The 19,502-nt window shown below is 51.2% G+C and overlaps 1 protein-coding gene across 3 annotated transcripts; it reads left to right on the top strand.

Moving 5' to 3' along the window:
- The first annotated feature begins 42 nt into the window (after positions 1 to 42).
- On the top strand, positions 43 to 18,889 carry BCL6 (BCL6 transcription repressor). 3 transcript variants are annotated; one of them, XM_065073559.1, is made up of 10 exons: positions 43 to 159; positions 8,807 to 8,845; positions 9,875 to 10,042; positions 11,132 to 11,353; positions 11,492 to 12,475; positions 13,090 to 13,271; positions 14,364 to 14,531; positions 15,949 to 16,079; positions 16,482 to 16,619; positions 17,554 to 18,889. In XM_065073559.1, exons 3-10 carry the CDS (start codon positions 9,882 to 9,884, stop codon positions 17,695 to 17,697), a joined length of 2,130 nt encoding a protein of 709 aa, XP_064929631.1. In that variant the 5' UTR covers positions 43 to 159; positions 8,807 to 8,845; positions 9,875 to 9,881; the 3' UTR covers positions 17,698 to 18,889. The 3 variants fall into 3 exon arrangements, with proteins under 3 accessions (XP_064929631.1, XP_064929633.1, XP_064929632.1); XM_065073561.1 differs by having other exon boundaries at positions 59 to 159; positions 9,872 to 10,042; XM_065073560.1 differs by lacking the exon at positions 43 to 159 and adding an exon at positions 6,577 to 6,737.
- Positions 18,890 to 19,502: the final 613 nt, after the last annotated feature.

Genomic DNA, 19,502 nt, shown 5'->3' with positions numbered 1-19,502 from the left:
GGCGATGGAGCGGCGGGGGGAGGTCCGTGGCCCTCCCCATGCTTAGCGCAATGGTAGAGTCTGCAGCTCAAATTCCGAGAATTGGGCTCTGTTGATTCTTAGAACTGGGGTTCTTAGAAGTGGTGATGCAAGGAGTTTCTAGGAAAGCCCGGAGACCAGGTGATTGCTGCTTCTATTGCCGCGGCCGATTTTACCCTTTAATTCTCTCTCGCTCGCTCTTTTTTTTTTTTTTTCTCTCCATTTTTTTTTTCCCTCCTCTTTCCCTCCCTGCCCCGCTCCGACGCCTGGCGCGGAGCCGCCTCTATATATTTCTACCCTTTTTCTCTCCCCCCCTCTGTCCTTCCCCCCATTTCCCGCGGCAGGTGCCCCGACAGCCCTTTATTTTTATTATTATTATTGTCTCTTAAATTTTAATGTTGTTTCTGCTTTATTTATTTAACTCCCCCCCACATCCCCCCCTCCCTCTTTCTTTCCCCCGCTGTCAGGCGAGAAAAATAGGGGTGCCTGCATGTCTTAACGCTGGGAGCGTGTATAAGGGGAGGCGGGAGGGGGGCGTCGGGGTCTCCCCTCGCCGTCCTCTCCCGGGGATTATCGGTTATCTGGGATTATTGCCTTTCCCGCACGCGTGACGGCCGGGTGGGGACGGGGAGGACGGCGGCAGCGGCGGCTCCGCTCTGCACCTGCAGCCGCCCGGCGGGCGCAGGACGGCGGCGAGCGCGGCCGCCGCGCTTGTGGCGTTTTGCGTGACTCGGGGTCGGTTCCCAATGGCTGGATCCCTCGGTCGGGGTGTCTTATTTTTCTTCCCCCCTCATTTTTTTTTTCTTTTCCTTCCTTCTTATTTTTTTTTTTCGCTCCTGTGTGTGCGTGTTGTGTCGCTGTTGTCGTTTCGCCGCCGCACAAAAGCCGACGAGGAGCGGGGCTGGCGGCGGCACTGGGCACCGCCGCTCCGGCCTTTCCGCGTCGTTATATCTCCCCCTCTTCTCTTTTTATTATTGTATTAATACATCATTATTGTTGTTATTCCGTCACCGATGCAACTGCGAAACGGCTGGTGCGTTTTGCAACCTGTGGCGGGGCTGTGCCGTGATCTGTCAAGCCCCGGGCTAGGAGCGGGCGGTGATGAAGAAGACTTGCGGCATTTCCCTGCCCGGGGAAGGGGGGAGCCCGCGGGGAGGCTCGGCCGTCGCCGGCTGCCGGCCGCGGGAGCCGCGCTCGCCTCGACGGTGTGTGCCGGGGATTTTACCGGCTGGAAAATAAAACGCGACGCAAAGCTCGGGAAGGGGAGGAAAAGTGTATGGAGCAACTGTGATACTACGCGCGGAGCTCAGTGATAATAAGAATAAGAACAGCGGGGAGGAGAGAGGGTCGGCCGTCGGGGGAAGCGGGGCGCAGCCGTGCAAGGGATGGGGGTCCCGGGTACGGTGCGGGGGGAGCTTCCCGGTGCCCTCATTGCAGCCCTTCCCCTGTGTTTACTACCGCGGCGGACTTGGCGCGGCGACAGGCGCTCGTAAATCTGCCGCCGGCAGCCGCGGGGCTGGCCCCCGGCCACACGCTATTCCTGGAGCGAGCGGCGCGGAGAGCCGCGCAGCCTCCGCGCAACCCCCGCGCACCGCGCCCGGCCCGCGCACCGCGCCCCCCGCCGCCCTCCGACTCACCCCCAAAAAAGCCAAAAGCGGGTGAGAGAAGGGAAAAGGCTTTTTTTGGGGGGGTCGGTGTATGTTTTAGAGCGTGTGTAGATATTATTTTTTTACCCCCTCAAAAAAAAAAAAAAAAAAAGAAAAGGGAGCAAAACAAAACCGAAAAAGCCCAACTTTGTTATGAAAACTTTCGTGGTCGGGCGGCAGCGACCTCTCCCGGCCGCCCCCCCGCCCCCCAGCCCTCCGCCTGGCCCCCCCGTCTTTAGTTTGCAAAGTCACAGTATGAAATGTTATGAAATCGCCTCTTGGGAAGGAGGGAAACAGAAAGCAAGGCGTTTGTTTAGAAAAATCTGCGGCGGCCTCTCAGATGTGCCTAAAAAGCTGCCTTTGACCCCACTGTTGCATTTCCAGGGAAGAGGCAAATCTGGGCTTAAAATCCTGAGTCAAAAACAACAAAAACAAACCCGGCCCGGGTTAGTTTTTTCCACTGACTTCAGTAGGCGCAGGATCAGTGCGAAGGGAGGCTGGGGCCAGATGGATGAGGCTCAGCAAGAAAAGCTGTGTTGGTCCAACGTCTCTGTCTGGGGCCGAATTTGTACCTGTACCAGTGGCAGTGTTGGTAGGGCCAGGTGTGGGATCAGGCCCTTGCTTGATCTGGGGATGCTTATTGATTCCGTTCCTGAGGTTTTACATGCTTTAAAAAATACAATTTGTCACATTGTTTCAAAGATTTAAAGGATAAATGCTTTAAGAGCAAATAGGCTTCTTCCTGCAGTCCTTGGGGGTGTTACGGTTCGAAATTTGCTTTAAAAATATTTTAGGGGAAACCTCTTTGCATGTATGGAGGGGCAGAACCTGAGGTTCTGTTATTTTCTGCTAACGATAGGATGTCAGGTTTAAAAACTTACATTATAGATGGCAATTTTTGCCCCATGAAACAAGCCATTAAAATATTCAAAGGGTATCTAGCAATTTTCCAGAAGAATGGATTATTACATTGTTCCAGTAAGAAAAGTCTTCATCTCCAAGCATTCAATTTTGACTGGCAAAACAGATCAAAGATCTCTTGGGATGCACTTCAATTTCAATTTCCAATCCTCCTCAGTTCTGACTGAGTCAATACTGGGAGAGGAAGTGGAGGTTAACTGGTTAGTTATTATTGCGAAGGAAGAAGTCGGAATGAGAAGTGATTCTTACAAATCCCACCCCGCCCCCACCCCCCCAAAAAAAGACCAGTCAAAAGTCTTCATGATACTTTTTAGACATCTCTGTTTGCAGCTCTGGGAGGACCTCAGCCTGCAGTCTGAGACAAAAATAAACCCAGCAGAAACATTAAGTTTTTCAAAACAAGGCTGGAAAAGCTCATAAAAATAATGTTACTCAGACGCGTTTTAAGAGCAACAGAATTACATCGGCAAAATTATATGTTTTCCAGGTTTGGTTGGGGTGTTTTATTTTCCAAGGGGAAAAATTGCTCCTGCAGCAAAGCTGACTGGTGCCATCTAGTGTCACCGTTCTGCTCCGCCCGGCCAGGGCAGGGGCTGCCGGAGCCTCGGGAGAGTGGGGACGTGTTTATTAACTGCTCGTTAAAAAAAGAAAGAAATGGTGCTTGCCAGCTCGGAGGAAGGTGGCAGAGGAAACTTTGGATGCCACTGAACTTACTTAAGGAGCCTAATTGGAAACAACCGAATGCTTATTAAAGTCACTGACATTTCCATATGAAGTTCTTTCTGGGTCTGGTCATGAAATCACATGTGAAAATCTTTCCGAGTTGTGGTGTTAATCTGCCCTTGAATTTCTGCCTAATTTAGGATGTATTGTAAAGCCATGATTTGTCTTTCCTTTTTGTCTTTTTTTCCCTATTTTTTCCCGGGGAGGGGTAGGGGAAGTTTTCAACCCCCGAAGGCAGCAGACTGACATTAATTTGTAGGAATGGTGCGTGGGTTCGGGTTTTTTTGTTTGTTTGTTTTGTAAATACTAATGTTGTCCTCAAAAAACTCATTACAAATACAAGTGGTAACACTCTGTAAGGCAGTCCTGTGTTTTAAGAGCAGAGCTTGGGTGTCCTCATTTTATATGAATACTCCATTTAAAAGATAATCTTGTTACACAGTCTATTAGTGAGCAACATGAAGCTCTAACCAGTAGGTGTATTTCTCCGTTTGCAGGTTATGTACCTTCACATATTTATGTTGCTGAGGTTGAAGAACTGTTTCACGCATGTTTTAGTCCATACGTTGTAATATTTGGGTTGCAGACTCCACAGAGAGCTCTTACTGGTTCAGTCAGAGCCTGAAATGTTGTTTTCAGGTTTCTGAGAAGTTTGTAAAATCTAAATTTGGTGGAAAGTCGCCTGCATGCTCATAACCTCTTGTTCCATTTTAAAGTAGCAAGGGAGTCTATAAACGGGAGCCCTGTATGCTGAGTGCCTGTATTCTTTTCTAAATCTATTTTTAAACCATTCTTCTGTTTGGCAAAAAGTGACACTCGGTTTCCATGTTTACAGCAGGCATTGGCAAACCTCAGGAGTTCACAGTTTGCAGTTTGGTTAGATGAGTATCCAAAAGTCAGCATCTGACCAGTAAACTACTTCAGACTGCAAATTTAGACTGCAAATGTAGTCCTCCCTGCATTTTGTTTTTTAAATCCACGCTAGATCTTGTGTGTTCCCATTGCTGCAGGACGCTGGCAACCAAAAAGACACAGACCCCGACATCAGAGCATGCATGTAGTCTTCAGGACTTTAAAACCCCACCAATCTCAGTGGAGCTTCACATCTAAAATGCAGGGAGAATGAAGAGCATTGGGAGAAAGCAGAAATTTTTGGGCTATATTGTTTTCTTCCCCCTTTTTCTCCTGGTCAGTGCTCTGCCTTTGGGCTGCATGCCAGGTACCCATGAGGAACGTGGGATCTCTGTTTACGAAGGGGACAGCTTGGGACCAGCACGCTGCAGTACAGTGCGTCTTGAAGAATGTGTCCTGTAGGACCAGGCACCCTCTGAAATGCGTCTCCTTAAATCTGTTTGGTTAAATAGGGCTGAGGGGGTGCCTCTCCCTTGGCCAAGGGTTCCCAAGGTGCACACGTCCTGTCCCATCCAGGTGGGTTGCCCAAGCAGTTTCTTGCTGCCAAAATGAGCTGTGCCAACCCTCAGTCCCAGGAGGATGGAGATGGGGAGGGGAGGGCTGATGCCAGCTGATGATTTACCACCTCAGTACAGGGTGGGGATGATGTGTCACCTCCTCTGAGCCTACCTGGGCCAGGGACCCAGCTCAGCTGCTGGGGGTGCCCAGCTCTGCCTGCACCCAGCCATCGGGTCGGCACCCCGGTGCAAGGCTCGGTGCTGGCAGGGCACAGTGTCAGTCCCTTGCTCCCTGCAACAGCTCCCGTGACTTCAGCTGGGACGCGGTTCCTGCCTTCCATTGAAAATTTAATGTTCCAAATTGCTTGGGGTCGTTTGAAATGCTGAAGAAGGCTTGACTCCTTGCTCCCCAAGGACGTGTGCTGCCTCGCAGTCAGAGTTTGGCTCCGTGAAGGGCAGGGGAGTCCTCTTTAGTGGAAAACATTGGCAGCAGTTTTCGTGTGCTTCCCCCCTCCTCTGTGTTTTCTTCTGCAAAGACCAAAACAATGTGGAGACTTGAGCTGGGCCAGCTTTCAAGGGCAATCCTTTTAAACCCTCTTTTGAAGTACAAACTATAAAGTTCCCTGCAGCGCTCAAGAAAATATGCAGTTTTCCTGGTTCCAAATGCTGATAATAAACCCATCCAGATAATGTATTGCATTTCCTAGAAACATTTGTTTGCTGGCAGGAAATTGGATCAGATTGAAAGTTAGCAGAGACCGCTCGATAGAGCGAGCGCGATCCGCTCACGGAAGGGTACGATGGAAAAAAACGACAGGACTTGCACTAGTGATGCTGCTTTTGATCTGTGCTGACACTGTGCGCTAGGACTTCTCTTGGTCTCTCCTTGGGTTATTATTAACCCAGCCACGTTTTGGCCTAGACGCCAACCAGAAGCTACTAAATTAATAAAACTATGCTGTGACAGCTAAAGGACGCTTAGTGCTCCCTGATTGCATGACACCAGGAAAGCTGAGCTGTGCACTTGCATACCCCCAGCCAAGAGCATCCTCTTCACGGTGGCTTGTGGCACCAATCACTCTGCCCAGGGGTGCCCCCCACACCACCCCATTCTCTTGGTTGTCCCTCTGTTCAGGAGAAACCAGGTGTCCCTTGTCTGGGTGGATGAGCAGCTGGCAGGGTGCCCTGGCAGGCAGAGGGGGGTGTTTCAGGGGGCTGGGACCCTTCAGGCTGCTGGGACTGCAGAGAAAGTGGGGGTGGCAACATGGAGCTTCCCCTGGGCGGGCAGTTTCAGGGCTGTGTGTGGCATGAGGCTGTGGGGAAGGGAGACTTCTTCACCCAACCACCCCTCCGGGGTGATGTGAGGGAGGCGGCGCTGCAGGCTCTGAAGGGGTAGGAGACTGGGACCCAGGGAGGGGAAGTAATTGGGACTCCTCTTACAGACTATGTATTTGGGGGTGAAAGAGGGGCAAAGACAAGGGGGTATCCCCCATGTGAATAAGGGTAGGGGAGGGAGGGGTCTCCTGCTGTGCATAAGTTGGGAGGAAGATGGATGGAGAGGGATTCGTTGTAAATGGGAGAGTGAATGGATGGAGGAGTTTCCCTGTGCATGGCAAAAAGGATGGATGGAGGAGTGGGGGGGCAAGTGCCTGGATCTCCCTTCTGCTGTGGGCTGGGGGAGCTGTGAGGGTCTTCCATGTGCATGGGGTGGAGCTGAGAGGGGTTCCCCCATATGCAGGTGAACTCTCCCCATGCTCGCTGAGCTGGGTGCAGGGAGGGCAGAGCCAGCCCTGGGCTCCCTTCCAGGAATGAGTTTTCGCAGGGAGGTGCTGTCAGGAAAGGGCCGTTCCCTGAACCACTGGGGCAGACCCATCGCCTTCCTGGAAGGCAGCAGCAGTGACAGTCCCAAGCGGCTACCCCCGAAATGTGTCCTGTGCCTGGCCCAGAACTTCCTCTCCGGGCACTGTGAGCCCTGGGGATGTGCAGCCCTGAGCGCTGCCGGAGAGCCCACACCTGCAAGGTACTGGGGCAGGAAAACTGGAGCGTGGGGGGCTTGGGGTGATGCTCTGGCCCCAGTTGAGCCTGTGGGAGCCTTGTGGGCTTTGGAGTGGGTGGAATGGAGAAAGCCATGCTTGGCTGTGGTGGTCTTCTCTGCTCCCATCACTGCTCTCTGTTGCTGTCCTCTTATCTGCTGGTCTCTGGTCAGAGCATATTCCCATGCAGGGGATGCAGAGCTGGTGCTGTGCAGAGGCCGGGAGGGGCAGGGTTAACCCGGCTCAGCATAGTGAGGGGAAGGAAGGTCCTTTCCCTTTTTTGTGCCCACATCCTGCAGCCGGGAGCTGCTTGGGATGCACCTGCGTGGCTCCTGTGGCCGTGGGTGTTGCAGCAGCACTGTTCTGAAGAGGGATAATTTATTTGGGAGGGCGGAGAGGGGGCTGTGCTGGGGTCCAGCTCTGGAAGAGGAGCAGGGCGTCTCCCTGGCCCGGCAGCGCTGCGGGCTCGCTGTGGGTAAGGGAATTTGGCAACAGCAGCAGCTTCTCACATGATGCTCACAGGCACAGAGTTCATCTCATGGTTTGTAACTTTGCTGGTTTATGGATGGGTCGCCTCCCCGTGTCTGTGACACTGGGGTGAGTCCCGGGAGTCCTGCAGAGCGTGTCTGCCAGCACCGCCGAGGTCAGGATGCCAGCCGGCTGCCCCAGATGTGTACATCCGCTCGTACGGACACACGGATGCGTGCTGGCTTTTTGCAGAGTGCCGTGACTCCCTTGACGGTAGCGAGCGGGTGGTAGCGAGCGTGTAGAGAAAGGTCAGAGTCTGCAGTATTTGGGAAATGAGTCACTTTGTGCGTGTATGTGTAAAGTTTTAAGCTAGCCAGGCTCAGAGCAGCTCTGAAAATTTGCATTTCATGGCTGGAATGGGGCTGTAAGACACCCTGCTGGGTTTTGCATGTGGTACCTTGCCTTAAATCTCACCTCTTCATCCTATCCCAATGTCTCTGGGGACACGAGGGGAGCTTGGACTCCAGTCTGTGCATCTCCCCCAGGGGAGAGGGAAAGGGATGCTTGTCCTCGCAGGGCTGGATGGGTTCTCTGTAAGGGCTGGCAGTCTTACTGTCTCTGTCTTTTTCTTGGGGGTCAGTCCTCAAAAAAGTGTGATGAAGGACTTGGGGTTTGTTCGTTCACTTATTTGTTATGCTTCTCCCTGCTGGGGCAGCTGCCTGAGGACCTTCTTCCTGCACTGGTGCCAGTTCAATTGTCTTTGTTGGTTTTAAGTAAATTTGGGAGTAACAGTGTGAGTTCTGGAAGTCAGTTAATTCCTGGGTTTCCTTGTTGTGCTGCCCCAGCTGCGTTACCCGTGAAGCCAGCAGCCGGAGACAAAGCTTGCGGTTTGGGGAAAGCTTTTCCAGCAGCCAGAGGAAGACATTTGTTATGGGTCCTCATCTGCTTCTGCCACTGGTTTCCTCTGCAATCCTCGCCAAGTCACCTCAGTACTTGACTCCCATATCCTCCCAGGCTTGTTCATTAGTACCGTCCCAGGGTGTTTTCACTGGTGGCTGGAGCATGTGGGTATTCCGAGAAGGGCAGTATCTGTTTTGGAGGACTGGATTCAGGCTCTTTCTAGGTTTCTGAGCAGAGTGACAGCAGATGTTTGTGTGTAAGTCATACCTATTAACAAGGTGCTGGGAAGATGGTATTGGTCTTGGATGTGGCACTGGCTGGGAATTAGATCTTGGCAGGGGAAGAGTTATCTCTGAAAGAAATGGTGAGAAAATTCTCGCTTGACTTCCCTTCCCCACCTGCCTTTAAGTTCCTGAGTCATGGAAATGAAAATCTCCTTGGCATACGCCCATGGTTTGGGCTAGAGGGTGTGGAAGAAGCTATGATTGGATTCTCAAAGCCTGTGGTTGTGATAGGAACGTACTGTACCGGAAGAAACAAATGTTAACCTTACTGTAGAGTAGAAGGTTTGTTATCTCTAGCTTTTATCCAGCTGATACTCGAGCGAAACAGCAGGCTTGTGTCCTGCCATGGCCAATGCATAATTACCAGCTAATGTGGCATTTATTTTCTTGTGCTTTATTTGTAGGTTTGAAAGAAACTTTTGGACTGTGAATTGAGGCATTGGGTATGTAAATTTAAATTTTGTCCTTCCCCTCCTAATCCCCCCACCCCTTTCCTTTACCATGTTGAATGAAATGTTTCATTAGACCCAGCTGGAATTTGTTTTCAGGAGAGCAGCTGCTCTGTAGAAAATACTGTACGTTCATATGCTGCTGGTGAAGGAGGAGGAGTTGGGGTTGTGGGAGGGGGATGATCATGGAGGAATTTGACACTGAAGATGCACATTCCAGCCCAAACTTCAGGCGCGGGAAGATGGAGGCTCTCCTGGGTGCTGGTTGGGAGGACAACTCTGAGATAGGTCAGCGGGTACTCTATTGGGGGAAGGCTTCATGTTCCTCTACTAAGCCAAGCCTTGCTTACTGGGAGAGACTGGGCTGCAGTGTGGGTAGCAGCCCAGCAGGTTAGATGAGTTCTGCTCATCATTGCCACCACCAGTTCATTGGGAAACTGTGGACAGGTCTTCTCCAGAGTGGCTATAACTCGGGAGCAGGAAGGTGCGTGAGGGTTGGTGCTCCACTGTGGGCTGGATTTTCCAGATGTTGAAATCCCACAGCTTCAGTTGGGGCTTTTAAGGTTTATTTTGATTCCCAGGCTGGATTTGCAGCCACCCAGCAGACAGGTGAGGGGGATGGCTCCTGAGGAAGATCTGGAGGCTGTGTTGGGAGCTTCATGGAGATGAAGCCAAGGAGCAGTGGTGGTGGGAGGAGTGGACTGGGGTGGAGCCACCACGGGCAAGACAGGGAGAAAGAGAAGCTGGTTAGCTAACCCTCAGGAGGGTCTGGTTGCCTTCACTCACCAGCTGGCTGGGTGGGACTGAGACATGCCAGGTCTCGCTGTTGGCCTAGAGACCTCACTGGGCAACCTGGCAAACACTTGCTGTTTGCCTTGGGACTGAGGGGCTGGTGCTGTCCCTACCAGAGGCAGTTGGCCATCTGAGCACATCCCACAGCAGCAGCTGTCTGTTTGCTGAGTTTAGGGTATTTGACTGGCTGCTTCTCCATTCACATCCTCCTCCCGCTTCTGTTCCAAGCAGACTCAAGATGGCCTCGCCGGCAGACAGCTGCATCCAGTTCACCCGCCACGCGAGCGATGTCCTCCTCAATCTCAACCGCCTTAGAAGCCGGGATATCTTGACCGATGTCATCATCGTCGTGAACCGGGAGCAGTTCAGAGCCCACAAAACAGTCTTGATGGCCTGCAGGTGAGAGCAGTGTCTCCTTTTTGTCTCCTTTCCCTGTTTCCTCTGCCTTTGGCCACCAGCAACACTGCTGCAGCCCCAGGGCGGCTCGTGTGGTTTACAGGCAGGGAAACAGAGGCAGAGAAGCAGAATTGAAAGGGGCTGCCAAAAAACTTGTACCTGCAGTGGGATTAGAGCTGAGACATTTCACTTCCAGCACGGTTCCCACACCTCTGTTCCTTGCATGCCCGTGTCTGCCAACCTGCAGCGCACGGAGACAAACAGGAGGGCAGAGGACTTGGGGAACATCCCTGAAGGCAAAGCACAGATGCTCTTACAGGCAGGGACAGGATGAGACAGGAGAGAGGAGGGAGGGCTGGATGCTCTCTGGGGTGAATGAGTCCTCTGTGACCACAGTGTCCCCTACTCCTGCTATTTTTAGAACTGTTCCTCCCTGGCTGCTGGCTGCACCCACATTTGATTTTTACTTTTTTTTTTTTCTAAGCATGGTGAGGTCTGAAATCTCTTTCCAGCTCCTAGGATTGCTGGAATTGCTTCCTAGTGAATGCTAATTAACATCCCACCATTGCCCAGTTGAATTACAGCAGATGCCTTCTGGGGTCTCCTGCTGACAAGGTATAAAGATTTGAAAAAGGCAGTCTTTGACTATTAAGACATCTGAAAAATGTTTTGCCAACATTTCCATGTTGTGTTTTGTTAGGCTTCTGTTTGTTTGTTTGTTTTCTGGTTCAAGAGTGAGCGTGGATACCCTGAGAGATGCTTCTGAAAGAAATGAGTCACAGTGGGAAGGGGGTGGCAGTAAGAACAACAGCAACAAAAAAGGGAATTTCTAAATGGAGGCAGTGGGGAGTTGTTGAGCAGGTGAGATCTAAAAGCAGGCTGTTCCAGTTGGAGAAAAGTGCAGCACAGAAGATGCTTACTAAGCTGAGAAACCAAGCTTGATAATAAGTGGGAAGCTCAGGGAATTCCATAATTGCCTCCTCCTCCCTTCCCATTCATGAACCCCTCTGTGCTAAGGGATGTCAGACAAATTCTCCTTTCTTCTTCTGCATCATTATAACACTTGTCCTCTTTCCTGTCTCCTCTCTGTAGTGGCCTCTTCTACAGCATCTTCACTGACCAGCTCAAGTGCAACTTGAATGTTATCAACCTGGACCCCGAAATAAACCCTGAGGGATTTTGCATCCTCTTAGACTTCATGTATACATCCCGCCTGAACTTGAGGGAGAACAATATCATGGCTGTGATGGCCACAGCACTGTACCTGCAGATGGAACATGTGGTTGATACCTGCCGAAGGTTTGTCAAGTCTAGGTGAGCGCTGTGAGTGAACTTGGGAGAGCCTGGGATGGTGGTTTTGGGCTGGAGGGGTGGAAAATTGTCAAAGTATCTTCAAACTTATCCTTGTGGGCTGAAAATGACTGTGTCTCGCTCTTTTTTGCCTGATTCCAGTGAGGCGGAGATGGTGTCTGCTGTGAAGACTGCAAGGGAAGAGTTTTTGGCTGGACGGATGCTGAGCCATCCAGAGGTGATGGCTTATCGGAGCAGAGATGTCCTGGAGAATGGCATGCCTCTCCAAAATGGGTCCCTCTGCAATGGGAGGGCCTTTGCACCTGGTTTGATCAATAGTTTGTCTGGATCACCCATTTCCTACCACGGATACAGCCCTCTCCCTCTAAATAGCTACCTTGTGGATGATGAGTCGCGGGAGATGAGGATGCCTCTCTCTGAACTCTCGAGGGCAGGTGCCTTCCCCAAGGAGAGGATCCCTCCATGTGACAGCTCCAGGACAATCCCCACCGAGTATATGAGAACCATAACTGACATCTCGGCCAACATGTGCCATGCTACCATCTATGCTCCGAAAGAAGGTGCTGCTGAAGAAGCCAGGAGCGATATGCACTACAGCGTAGCCTCTGGCCCCAAACCTGTTGTCCCTTCAATCCGGAACAATCATTACTTCTCTTGCGACAAAGTGGCCAAAGAGGAGGAGCGGACCTCTTCGGAGGATGAGATCAGCCAGCATTTTGAACCCACCAATACCCCCCTGGACCGCAAGGGTCTCATCAGCCCCCAGAGCCCCCAGAAGTCAGACTGTCAGCCCAACTCACCAACCGAGTCCAGCAGTAGCAAGAATGCCCGTATCAGTCAGAGCTCCAGCTCCCTCTTCACCAAGAGCCCCACAGACCCCAAAGCCTGCAACTGGAAGAAGTACAAGTTCATTGTCCTCAACTCTCTGAATCAGAGCACCAAGCAAGACAGCACTGACCAGAACGAGATGGGAACCCTCTCTCCTCGCACCTACATGCCCATGTCCACTTGCCAGCAGTCCATGGAGCCGGAGCATCTCAACGTGCAATCCCCCACCAAGATGAGCGTGAATGGAGAAGACTCTACTATCCCACAAGCCAGCAGACTCAACAATATTGTTAACAGGTGAGAAGATTTCCCACTCCCCACACCCTTCCCAAGAGCAACAGGACTCCCTGCATTGTTGGTGAGGGTTTTCAAGTGTGCAAAATAGGTGTAGCATTGAGCTAGGGATTCCAGTTGTGAACCGGTTTAAACCTCTGCATTTGGTGGAGCACTGCCAGTGACATCAGCTGGGTGCCAGCCATCCCCACCATACTGATGCCAGCCTGGCCTGGTGATGGAATTAGGAACACCGGGTCAGGAATCCCTGGCTCACTTGAGCAGCTCTGGATGGTTTCTGGAGCCTGGATGTGCCCAACCTGGTTTTCACCAGACTCCCTGTGCCTCAAGCTTTTGTTGTCTCTAAGTGTTGGGGTGGCCAAACTACCAGGGAACAGTATGCTATCCTCTGGACCTGGATGTTCCTAGAGAGCTTTGAGGTCATTTGGTGATGGGCACCTGAAGGATTGAGGTTCACAGACCTGTTGTTGATCAGGCCTGTGCTGTGTGTCTCACCACAGAACTGTCCCCATAAAACGTGACTGTCCCTCATGTCTGGAAGGGTGCAAACAAGGGCCCAGTAGGTCAAGCACAGCAAGAGCCTTCTCACAGCTGTGTACGTTGCTGTCCTTCCACAGGTCCCGGGATGGCTCCCCTCGGAGCAGCGAAGGGCAGTCCCCGCTGTACATACATTCGTCGAAGTGCAGCTCCTGTGGCTGCCAGTCCCCACAACATGCTGAGATGTGCCTTCATACCTCTGGCTCAAACTTTGGAGAGGAGATGGGAGAAACCCAGTCTGAATACTCTGACTCCAGCTGCGGTGAGTCTTGCGTCCCTGGTTGGCTTTTTTTAACCAGCAGACAAAGGGGCTGTGCAGTCTGGGGACCAGTCCAGCTGGTATCCTGTGTCCAAATGGGCGGTCAAACCTGTCCCTGATACTGGTGGATCCCAAGGTGCTTTAGAGTCTTCTCTTAACTGGCTGACCAGCTGTGTGCATGCATGTGAGGGACACACACATGGGAATTGCTTTGTTCCTCCCCTTCCCTAGCACTGTCCAGATGCCTTGTGCAGGGTGTCATCTGCTGCAAACTTGGCAGCTAAGGACAGGAAACAAAGTGCACCCCACCCCACCTGAACCACAGGAGAACAAGCTTGGCAGATGTAATGACCCTAATGGGGATTGGGCAAGATGGTGTGCCTCATGCATCCGTCATGATATCTTCATTATCAGGGAGCCCAATGTGCGCATCTGTAGAAATGCAGATAATGAGGCTTGCAACCTGGTTGCAAAACTCCACAAGCCCAGAGACAAGTACCTGTGCACCCATCTGCTTGTAGCTCAGGGAGGGGGAATGCAGAACGGTCACCTGTGGTGTGGGAAGAGATCCACAGAGGGATCCCTGCTGTGGTGGTGCTCAAAGCTACGTACAGCATTTAGGAGTTAGGCACCCTCAGTCTGCCCTGTGCTTGAGATGATAATGGTCTTCCCATGCTCAAGGAAGCCATCTGTATACATGTGAAAATTTAAGACCTCAAAAGGTGCTGGAGTTGCTCCAGAGCTGAGCAGCCATCCTTCAGAGGATGCCTGATAACTTGGGTGCCTTTGTGGATGTCTCTGAAAGGCATCCAGATGAGATGCTGGCTTCTTGGAAGCAACTTGTGCCACACTGAGGGAGAGATGGCTTGTGATGCCTTTTCTCTCTCAAACCAGCATATTGTTGCTGCGTGCACAAGGATATCAGTAGGTAATAGCACAGTGCAAGCACTGCAGACTGCAAACATTTGCACTTGGTGTCTTGTTCCAACACTTGCTCTGGCTGTCCCTCTCCACCATCCCAAACCTATCCCTTGGCCCATCAAGGAGCTGGCCCACATATTGCCCATCTCATTGATCTCCTCTCTGCCCTTCCAGAGAACGGAGCCTTCTTCTGCAATGAGTGTGACTGCCGGTTCTCCGAGGAGGCCTCTCTCAAGAGACACTCTTTGCAAGTCCATAGTGACAAGCCCTACAAGTGTGACCGCTGCCAGGCCTCCTTCCGCTACAAGGGGAACCTCGCCAGCCACAAAACTGTCCACACAGGTACAGTGTTGGCCACAGACACAGCTTACTGGGGAGGCTGTGAGTTGCTGGGCATGTGGCTGTTTGACTGGGTTGGTCGAGGTGCAGTATCCCGTGCTCTGTGTCACAAGTTGTCCCCAGTGCGTTGAACAAGGTGCTTTTCTTGGTGCTTCCAGGGAGCCCCTGGGCAGACCATCAAACCTGGGAACGGGTGAGATGCTGCCTGGCCTTGCAGCAGGGATGGAGCTCAAGCTCCTTTGCTCTAAAGTGCTGGACACCACTGTTGCTAAAGGTGTCTTGCAAAATGCATGGGAGGGAGCAGATGCATGACCGCCAGGTTACTTTGTGGTAGACTTAAAAAATGAAAAGAACACTTACGGGAAAGTCTGGGATGTTTTTTTTTCCCCTACATCCTAGAAATCCAGATCATACCTAGCTTGGCAGAAACTGCTGACAGGAAAATTCATGAACAGATGGATTCTGTGAATCAGCACAATGAAAGCTGAGAAAGGAAGAGGATATTAAGGGTTTAGTCATTTGCTGACAAACCTGGGATTTTTATTTTCATGCTAGCTTTAATGTTGAACATGTCAACAACCAATTCATTGGCTGGGGAGGGGAAGCTGGTGCTAATGACTCAATGCTGCTGCACTGTGTTGGGCATCAAATCCAGCAGCCTCAGCTGAGCTCCAGGAGAGCTCCGCAGGTGAATAAGAAGTGCCAGGGCAAGGTTCAGAGATGTCTAGGATTGAAGCCTGGAAACAAAAGAAAAAGGCAGGGGTACATGATGGTTGTTTACCACTCCCCTTTGAGCCTGTCTTCAGCCATCCTAAAGAAAGTAGTTAAGACCTTTCTGCAGCTCCCCCGTCACCATGAGAAAGTCACCTGGGACTGGCAGTGGTGATTGTAACCGTATAATGACTTGGGAGCCAGGTTGCTGGGCATGCCTTGGCTTCCTGCTCTACCAGCTCTTCTCACTCCTCTAAAGAGGTGACAAACAGCCAAAGTGGGATGTGCTGGGGACCATGAGGAGCCCAGGGGGAGCCAGGTGACCGTACATGGCTCACACTATGGCTGTAGGGAGATGGAGGGTGCCAGCCGCTGTCACAAGGCCAGGAGGAGCAATGCCATTAATCCTTGCTGGCAGAGCTGTCTGACTGTCTCTCTTGCACTGAAGGCTGCAGCTCCCAACCCAAAAAAGAAAAGGTACCTGTGGTGGCCAAGTACCTCCTGAGCTCACCCTGCTCTGGGGACACCCCAGGCTGTCCTGACTGATGCTGCTTGTCCACAGCTATCACCAAAAGGGACAGGAGTCATGGCTAATGCTTCTTGTCAGAGGTCTGACACCTGAGGGGAAGCAGCTTTGGGGGGCACCATGGATCATGGGGGCTGAGCACACCTGTACTTAATCCCTTACCCTTTCTTTTGTGCTCTGCAGGAGAAAAGCCGTACCGCTGCAACATCTGCGGGGCGCAGTTCAACCGGCCAGCCAACCTGAAAACCCACACGCGCATCCACTCCGGAGAGAAACCCTACAAGTGCGAGACCTGCGGGGCCAGATTTGTCCAGGTGTGTGTCCTCTGGGACCCGCAGTGCCTGGGCAGGGGGACATGGCTGGATCTCCTGTCAGAGACCAGTGACACTTCATGGCAAGGAGGAGGCTGATGGGCCATGCTCGCTGCCTTGGGCAGCTCTTCTGTGGTGTTATGGGATAAAGAGGGGCCTTAAGGTTTGTGTCAGCTAGTTCGGCTTAGCAGGAAGCTAATTGCTGGATTTAGCTCCTCTCCTCCATTTGCTGTTAAGGGTTGAAGTTACCTGACTTCAGACCCATGTGGCCCAGACTCCCAGATAGAACCCCATAGACCAAAAGAGAGATGGATGGGCAGAACCCTGCTCCTGGTGGGATGCTCTTGCTCCCAGTGGGGTGCCCTCATCCCTGGGGTTGTCCTCATGCAGAGCTGCTCTCTCTAGGTGGCCCATCTCCGTGCTCACGTGCTCATTCACACTGGGGAGAAGCCGTACCCCTGCGAGATCTGCGGCACACGTTTCCGGCACCTGCAGACCCTCAAAAGTCACCTTCGAATCCACACAGGAGAGAAACCGTATCATGTGAGTGACCCTGCTTCTTTTTGGGGGGGCTCTCAGCAGAGGCTACCAGAGGATGCTGCCAAACCTGAGGGGCTGGGAAGACACCAGAGCATTTACGTAGGCTGGCTGCAGCACCCCAGTGCTATTTGCCGGCCTCGTGGGAAAGCATGCCAAGGTCATGTCTCTGTTCCTTGTGCCCTGTCCCCATCTCATGCATTAGCCGATGCAAATGGGGTATTAAGTCATGTGCAGCTGTGCTGGAAACACTGACGTGGGCACATCTTAGCTGCTCTTCTTCCGCCCCATCTGGAAGAAGGTCACACTTCTCCAAATAGCTGTGGCTTAAATTACAGTGTGCAGGGATGGAGGAAAGGAGCGGACAGCCTGGGGTCCCCTGTGCCGGTGACACCTGTGCCGAGCAGCCTCCCCTGCCTTGCTGCAGTGCTGGGGGCTCCCAGCTCTTTTCCAAGGATTTCTGGCTTTCCCCATCTGCTAGAGAAGGAATCAGAGCAGGGTTATCATCCATCCCTGTGGAACTGTCTGGCTTGACAGGGATCAAAAGCAGCTCCCGAAATAGCCCTGTAGCTGGTTTGAGCATCTAGATAGGGAGTTTGGCGTAGATCCATCAGAGCCAAGGTCCCCTCCTAAGGGACCTTGCCTTTTGTGCATCCCACAAACCCAAATGTGCTGCTGAGAGCCTGCGATGGGGTTCCTGACCCCAGGAGAGGTGTCCATGCTGTGGGGACAGCAACAGGACATGGGAACAAGGCTTAGTGGCTCAAAGAAAGGCAGCTCAGGGCCCCTGGGTATTGCTTCAGCTTCCCCACCGCGTCCTCACCATCCTCCATCCACCAGTACAATGGGTTGCTGGATGTGGGGACCTCTGCCGCGGAGGGACAGATGTGTTCCCTCCCGTCACATTTAACACCCTCGGCTTCTGCCTCTCGCCCCGCAGTGTGAGAAGTGCAACCTGCATTTCCGCCACAAGAGCCAGCTGCGGCTTCACCTGCGGCAGAAGCACGGGGCCATCACCAACACCAAGGTGCAGTACCGCATCTCCGCGAGCGAGGTGCCTCCGGAGCTCCCCAAGGCCTGCTGAGGGCAGAGGGTTTCCCAGGAGGAGGTCGACTTGGAGCAGCTGTCCAAAGGATACTTGCAACACTTTAAAGGAAAAAGTGATTTAAAAAAAAAAAAAAAAGTAAAAAAAAAAAAGAAAGAAAAAAATTCATCACATGATGGAGTGCCTATAAACCCATAGTGCAGATAGGTGGAAAAACATTACAAATTAAAAAAAGAAGTTGCAAATACACGGGTTTTATTTTTCCCAGTTATGTGAAATGGAAAGAAAAAGAAAATTATTCAGATCTTACTGTATATAAAACATAAAAATAGTCATTTTAAATGTCTGTGCAGTGGAGTGTTGATAAACTCTGGAGTCTGACCTTCACAGCCTTTGCCGTTTGAAGATGAGGAATGTAATGTTGATTTATGGGAACAGATTTTTTTCTTTTGTATGCAAAATGTGTGTTCTTTTAAAGAGAAAGTATGCTATTAAAGAGAGGGCTTTAACTTTTTTAACCAAAGGTGAAGGAATCTATGGCAGAGTTGTAAATATATATAGATATAAATATATAAATATATATATAAAATAAATATATATAGACCTTTAAAAAAAGCTATATTAAAAATATATAAAATGCATTAAAGGCTCAGTTGGACTCTGCAGGCAGAAGCCACTCTGAGAATCTTTATTATGATAGAGCACTTAACAAGATATTTTAAAGTATTGCATCTGTACAAGTAAGAAAATATTTTGTCTAAATGCATCAGTGTATTTGTATTTTTTTGCAAGTGAAGGTTTACAATTTACAAAAAAGTGTGTATTAAACCAACAAAGCTGCAGAAGGAATTTAAAATAATAATAAAGTGTAATTTTTTTTTTGTTCTAGTTCTCAGTCTGTATATATGTAAAATGTGTTTTCGCACGGTGCCTTTCTTTTCAATGGAAGTTTTCAATGTATGGACTATATTGAGCTCAGTTTCTTCAAGGTACAGCCTGATGTTGCAAAAGGAGTTTTGGTGGAACTCTATTGGGAAATGTTTTATTTTTTTTTTGTTTTTGGTTGGTTTTTGGTTCTTTGTGTTTTGTTTTTATTTTTTTTTTGTCTTATTTTACATGCTTGTGTTATAAACAATCTCGGGAGACAGGGTTTGGGCTGTGTCTAAACTGCATTAATGCGTTCTGTAAAATATAGCTGTACAAATAAAAGAATAAAATGAAGAAAAGTGGAGTATGATGGAGTGAGGGGTCTGTTCTTGCCTGTCCTTCTCCTTAAGCACCTTGAAGGCCAGTCAGTGCCTGGGGAAGGGGCTGAGCATCCCCAGTGCAGCTCCGGGTTTGGTGCATCCCTTGCGTGGCAGGCAGGGCTGGCTGATGTGGCCTTTTCCAGGGTTGAGTGAAGATTGTCTCTGGGATGATGTCAGAGCAAGACTCGGGCTTGCTCCTCTGCATCCTGGCGGGGACTGTCCTGCTGTGTGACCTCCTCGGTGCTGTCTGCATTCGCATCTAGTAGCTGGAAGAAATAGGGCAGAGCCGGGGAGAGACCTTTTGCTGACCAGCCCAGGGCTGGTTCCAGATGGCCGGGTAGTTATTTATATTTCCTGGAAACCGATGCCATTGCCAGACTTGCTCGGGGAGGAAGGCCGCCTGCTGCTCCTCTTGCTTCCCAGCGCCTGGGGCGGGGAGCGGGGAGCTGCTGGTTCAGCTGCCTTGTGAAATGGTTTGGTGGAACCGGGTCTGTAACCCCCTCCAGGAACTCACTGGCCAATATCATCTCTGGGCTTCCCGCCATTGCGCTCTGGCTGCCAGCCACAGCAGAAAAAGCCCAGCTTGAGGGAATCCCC

The sequence above is a fragment of the Columba livia genome, chromosome 9 (assembly GCF_036013475.1).
Source record: "Columba livia isolate bColLiv1 breed racing homer chromosome 9, bColLiv1.pat.W.v2, whole genome shotgun sequence".
NCBI lineage: Eukaryota > Metazoa > Chordata > Aves > Columbiformes > Columbidae > Columba > Columba livia.
Note: the sequence above shows the minus strand (reverse complement) of the source record. Positions and strands in the feature narration are given on the sequence as shown.

Coding starts and splice junctions, on each gene's coding strand:
- BCL6 (XM_065073559.1), top strand. CDS start 9,882: ATGGCCTCGCCGGCAGACAGCTGCATCCAGTTCACCCGCCACGCGAGC. Junction 14,532..15,948: donor CCACAAAACTGTCCACACAG/GTACAGTGTTGG, acceptor TGTGCTCTGCAG/GAGAAAAGCCGTACCGCTGC. Junction 16,620..17,553: donor CAGGAGAGAAACCGTATCAT/GTGAGTGACCCT, acceptor CTCGCCCCGCAG/TGTGAGAAGTGCAACCTGCA.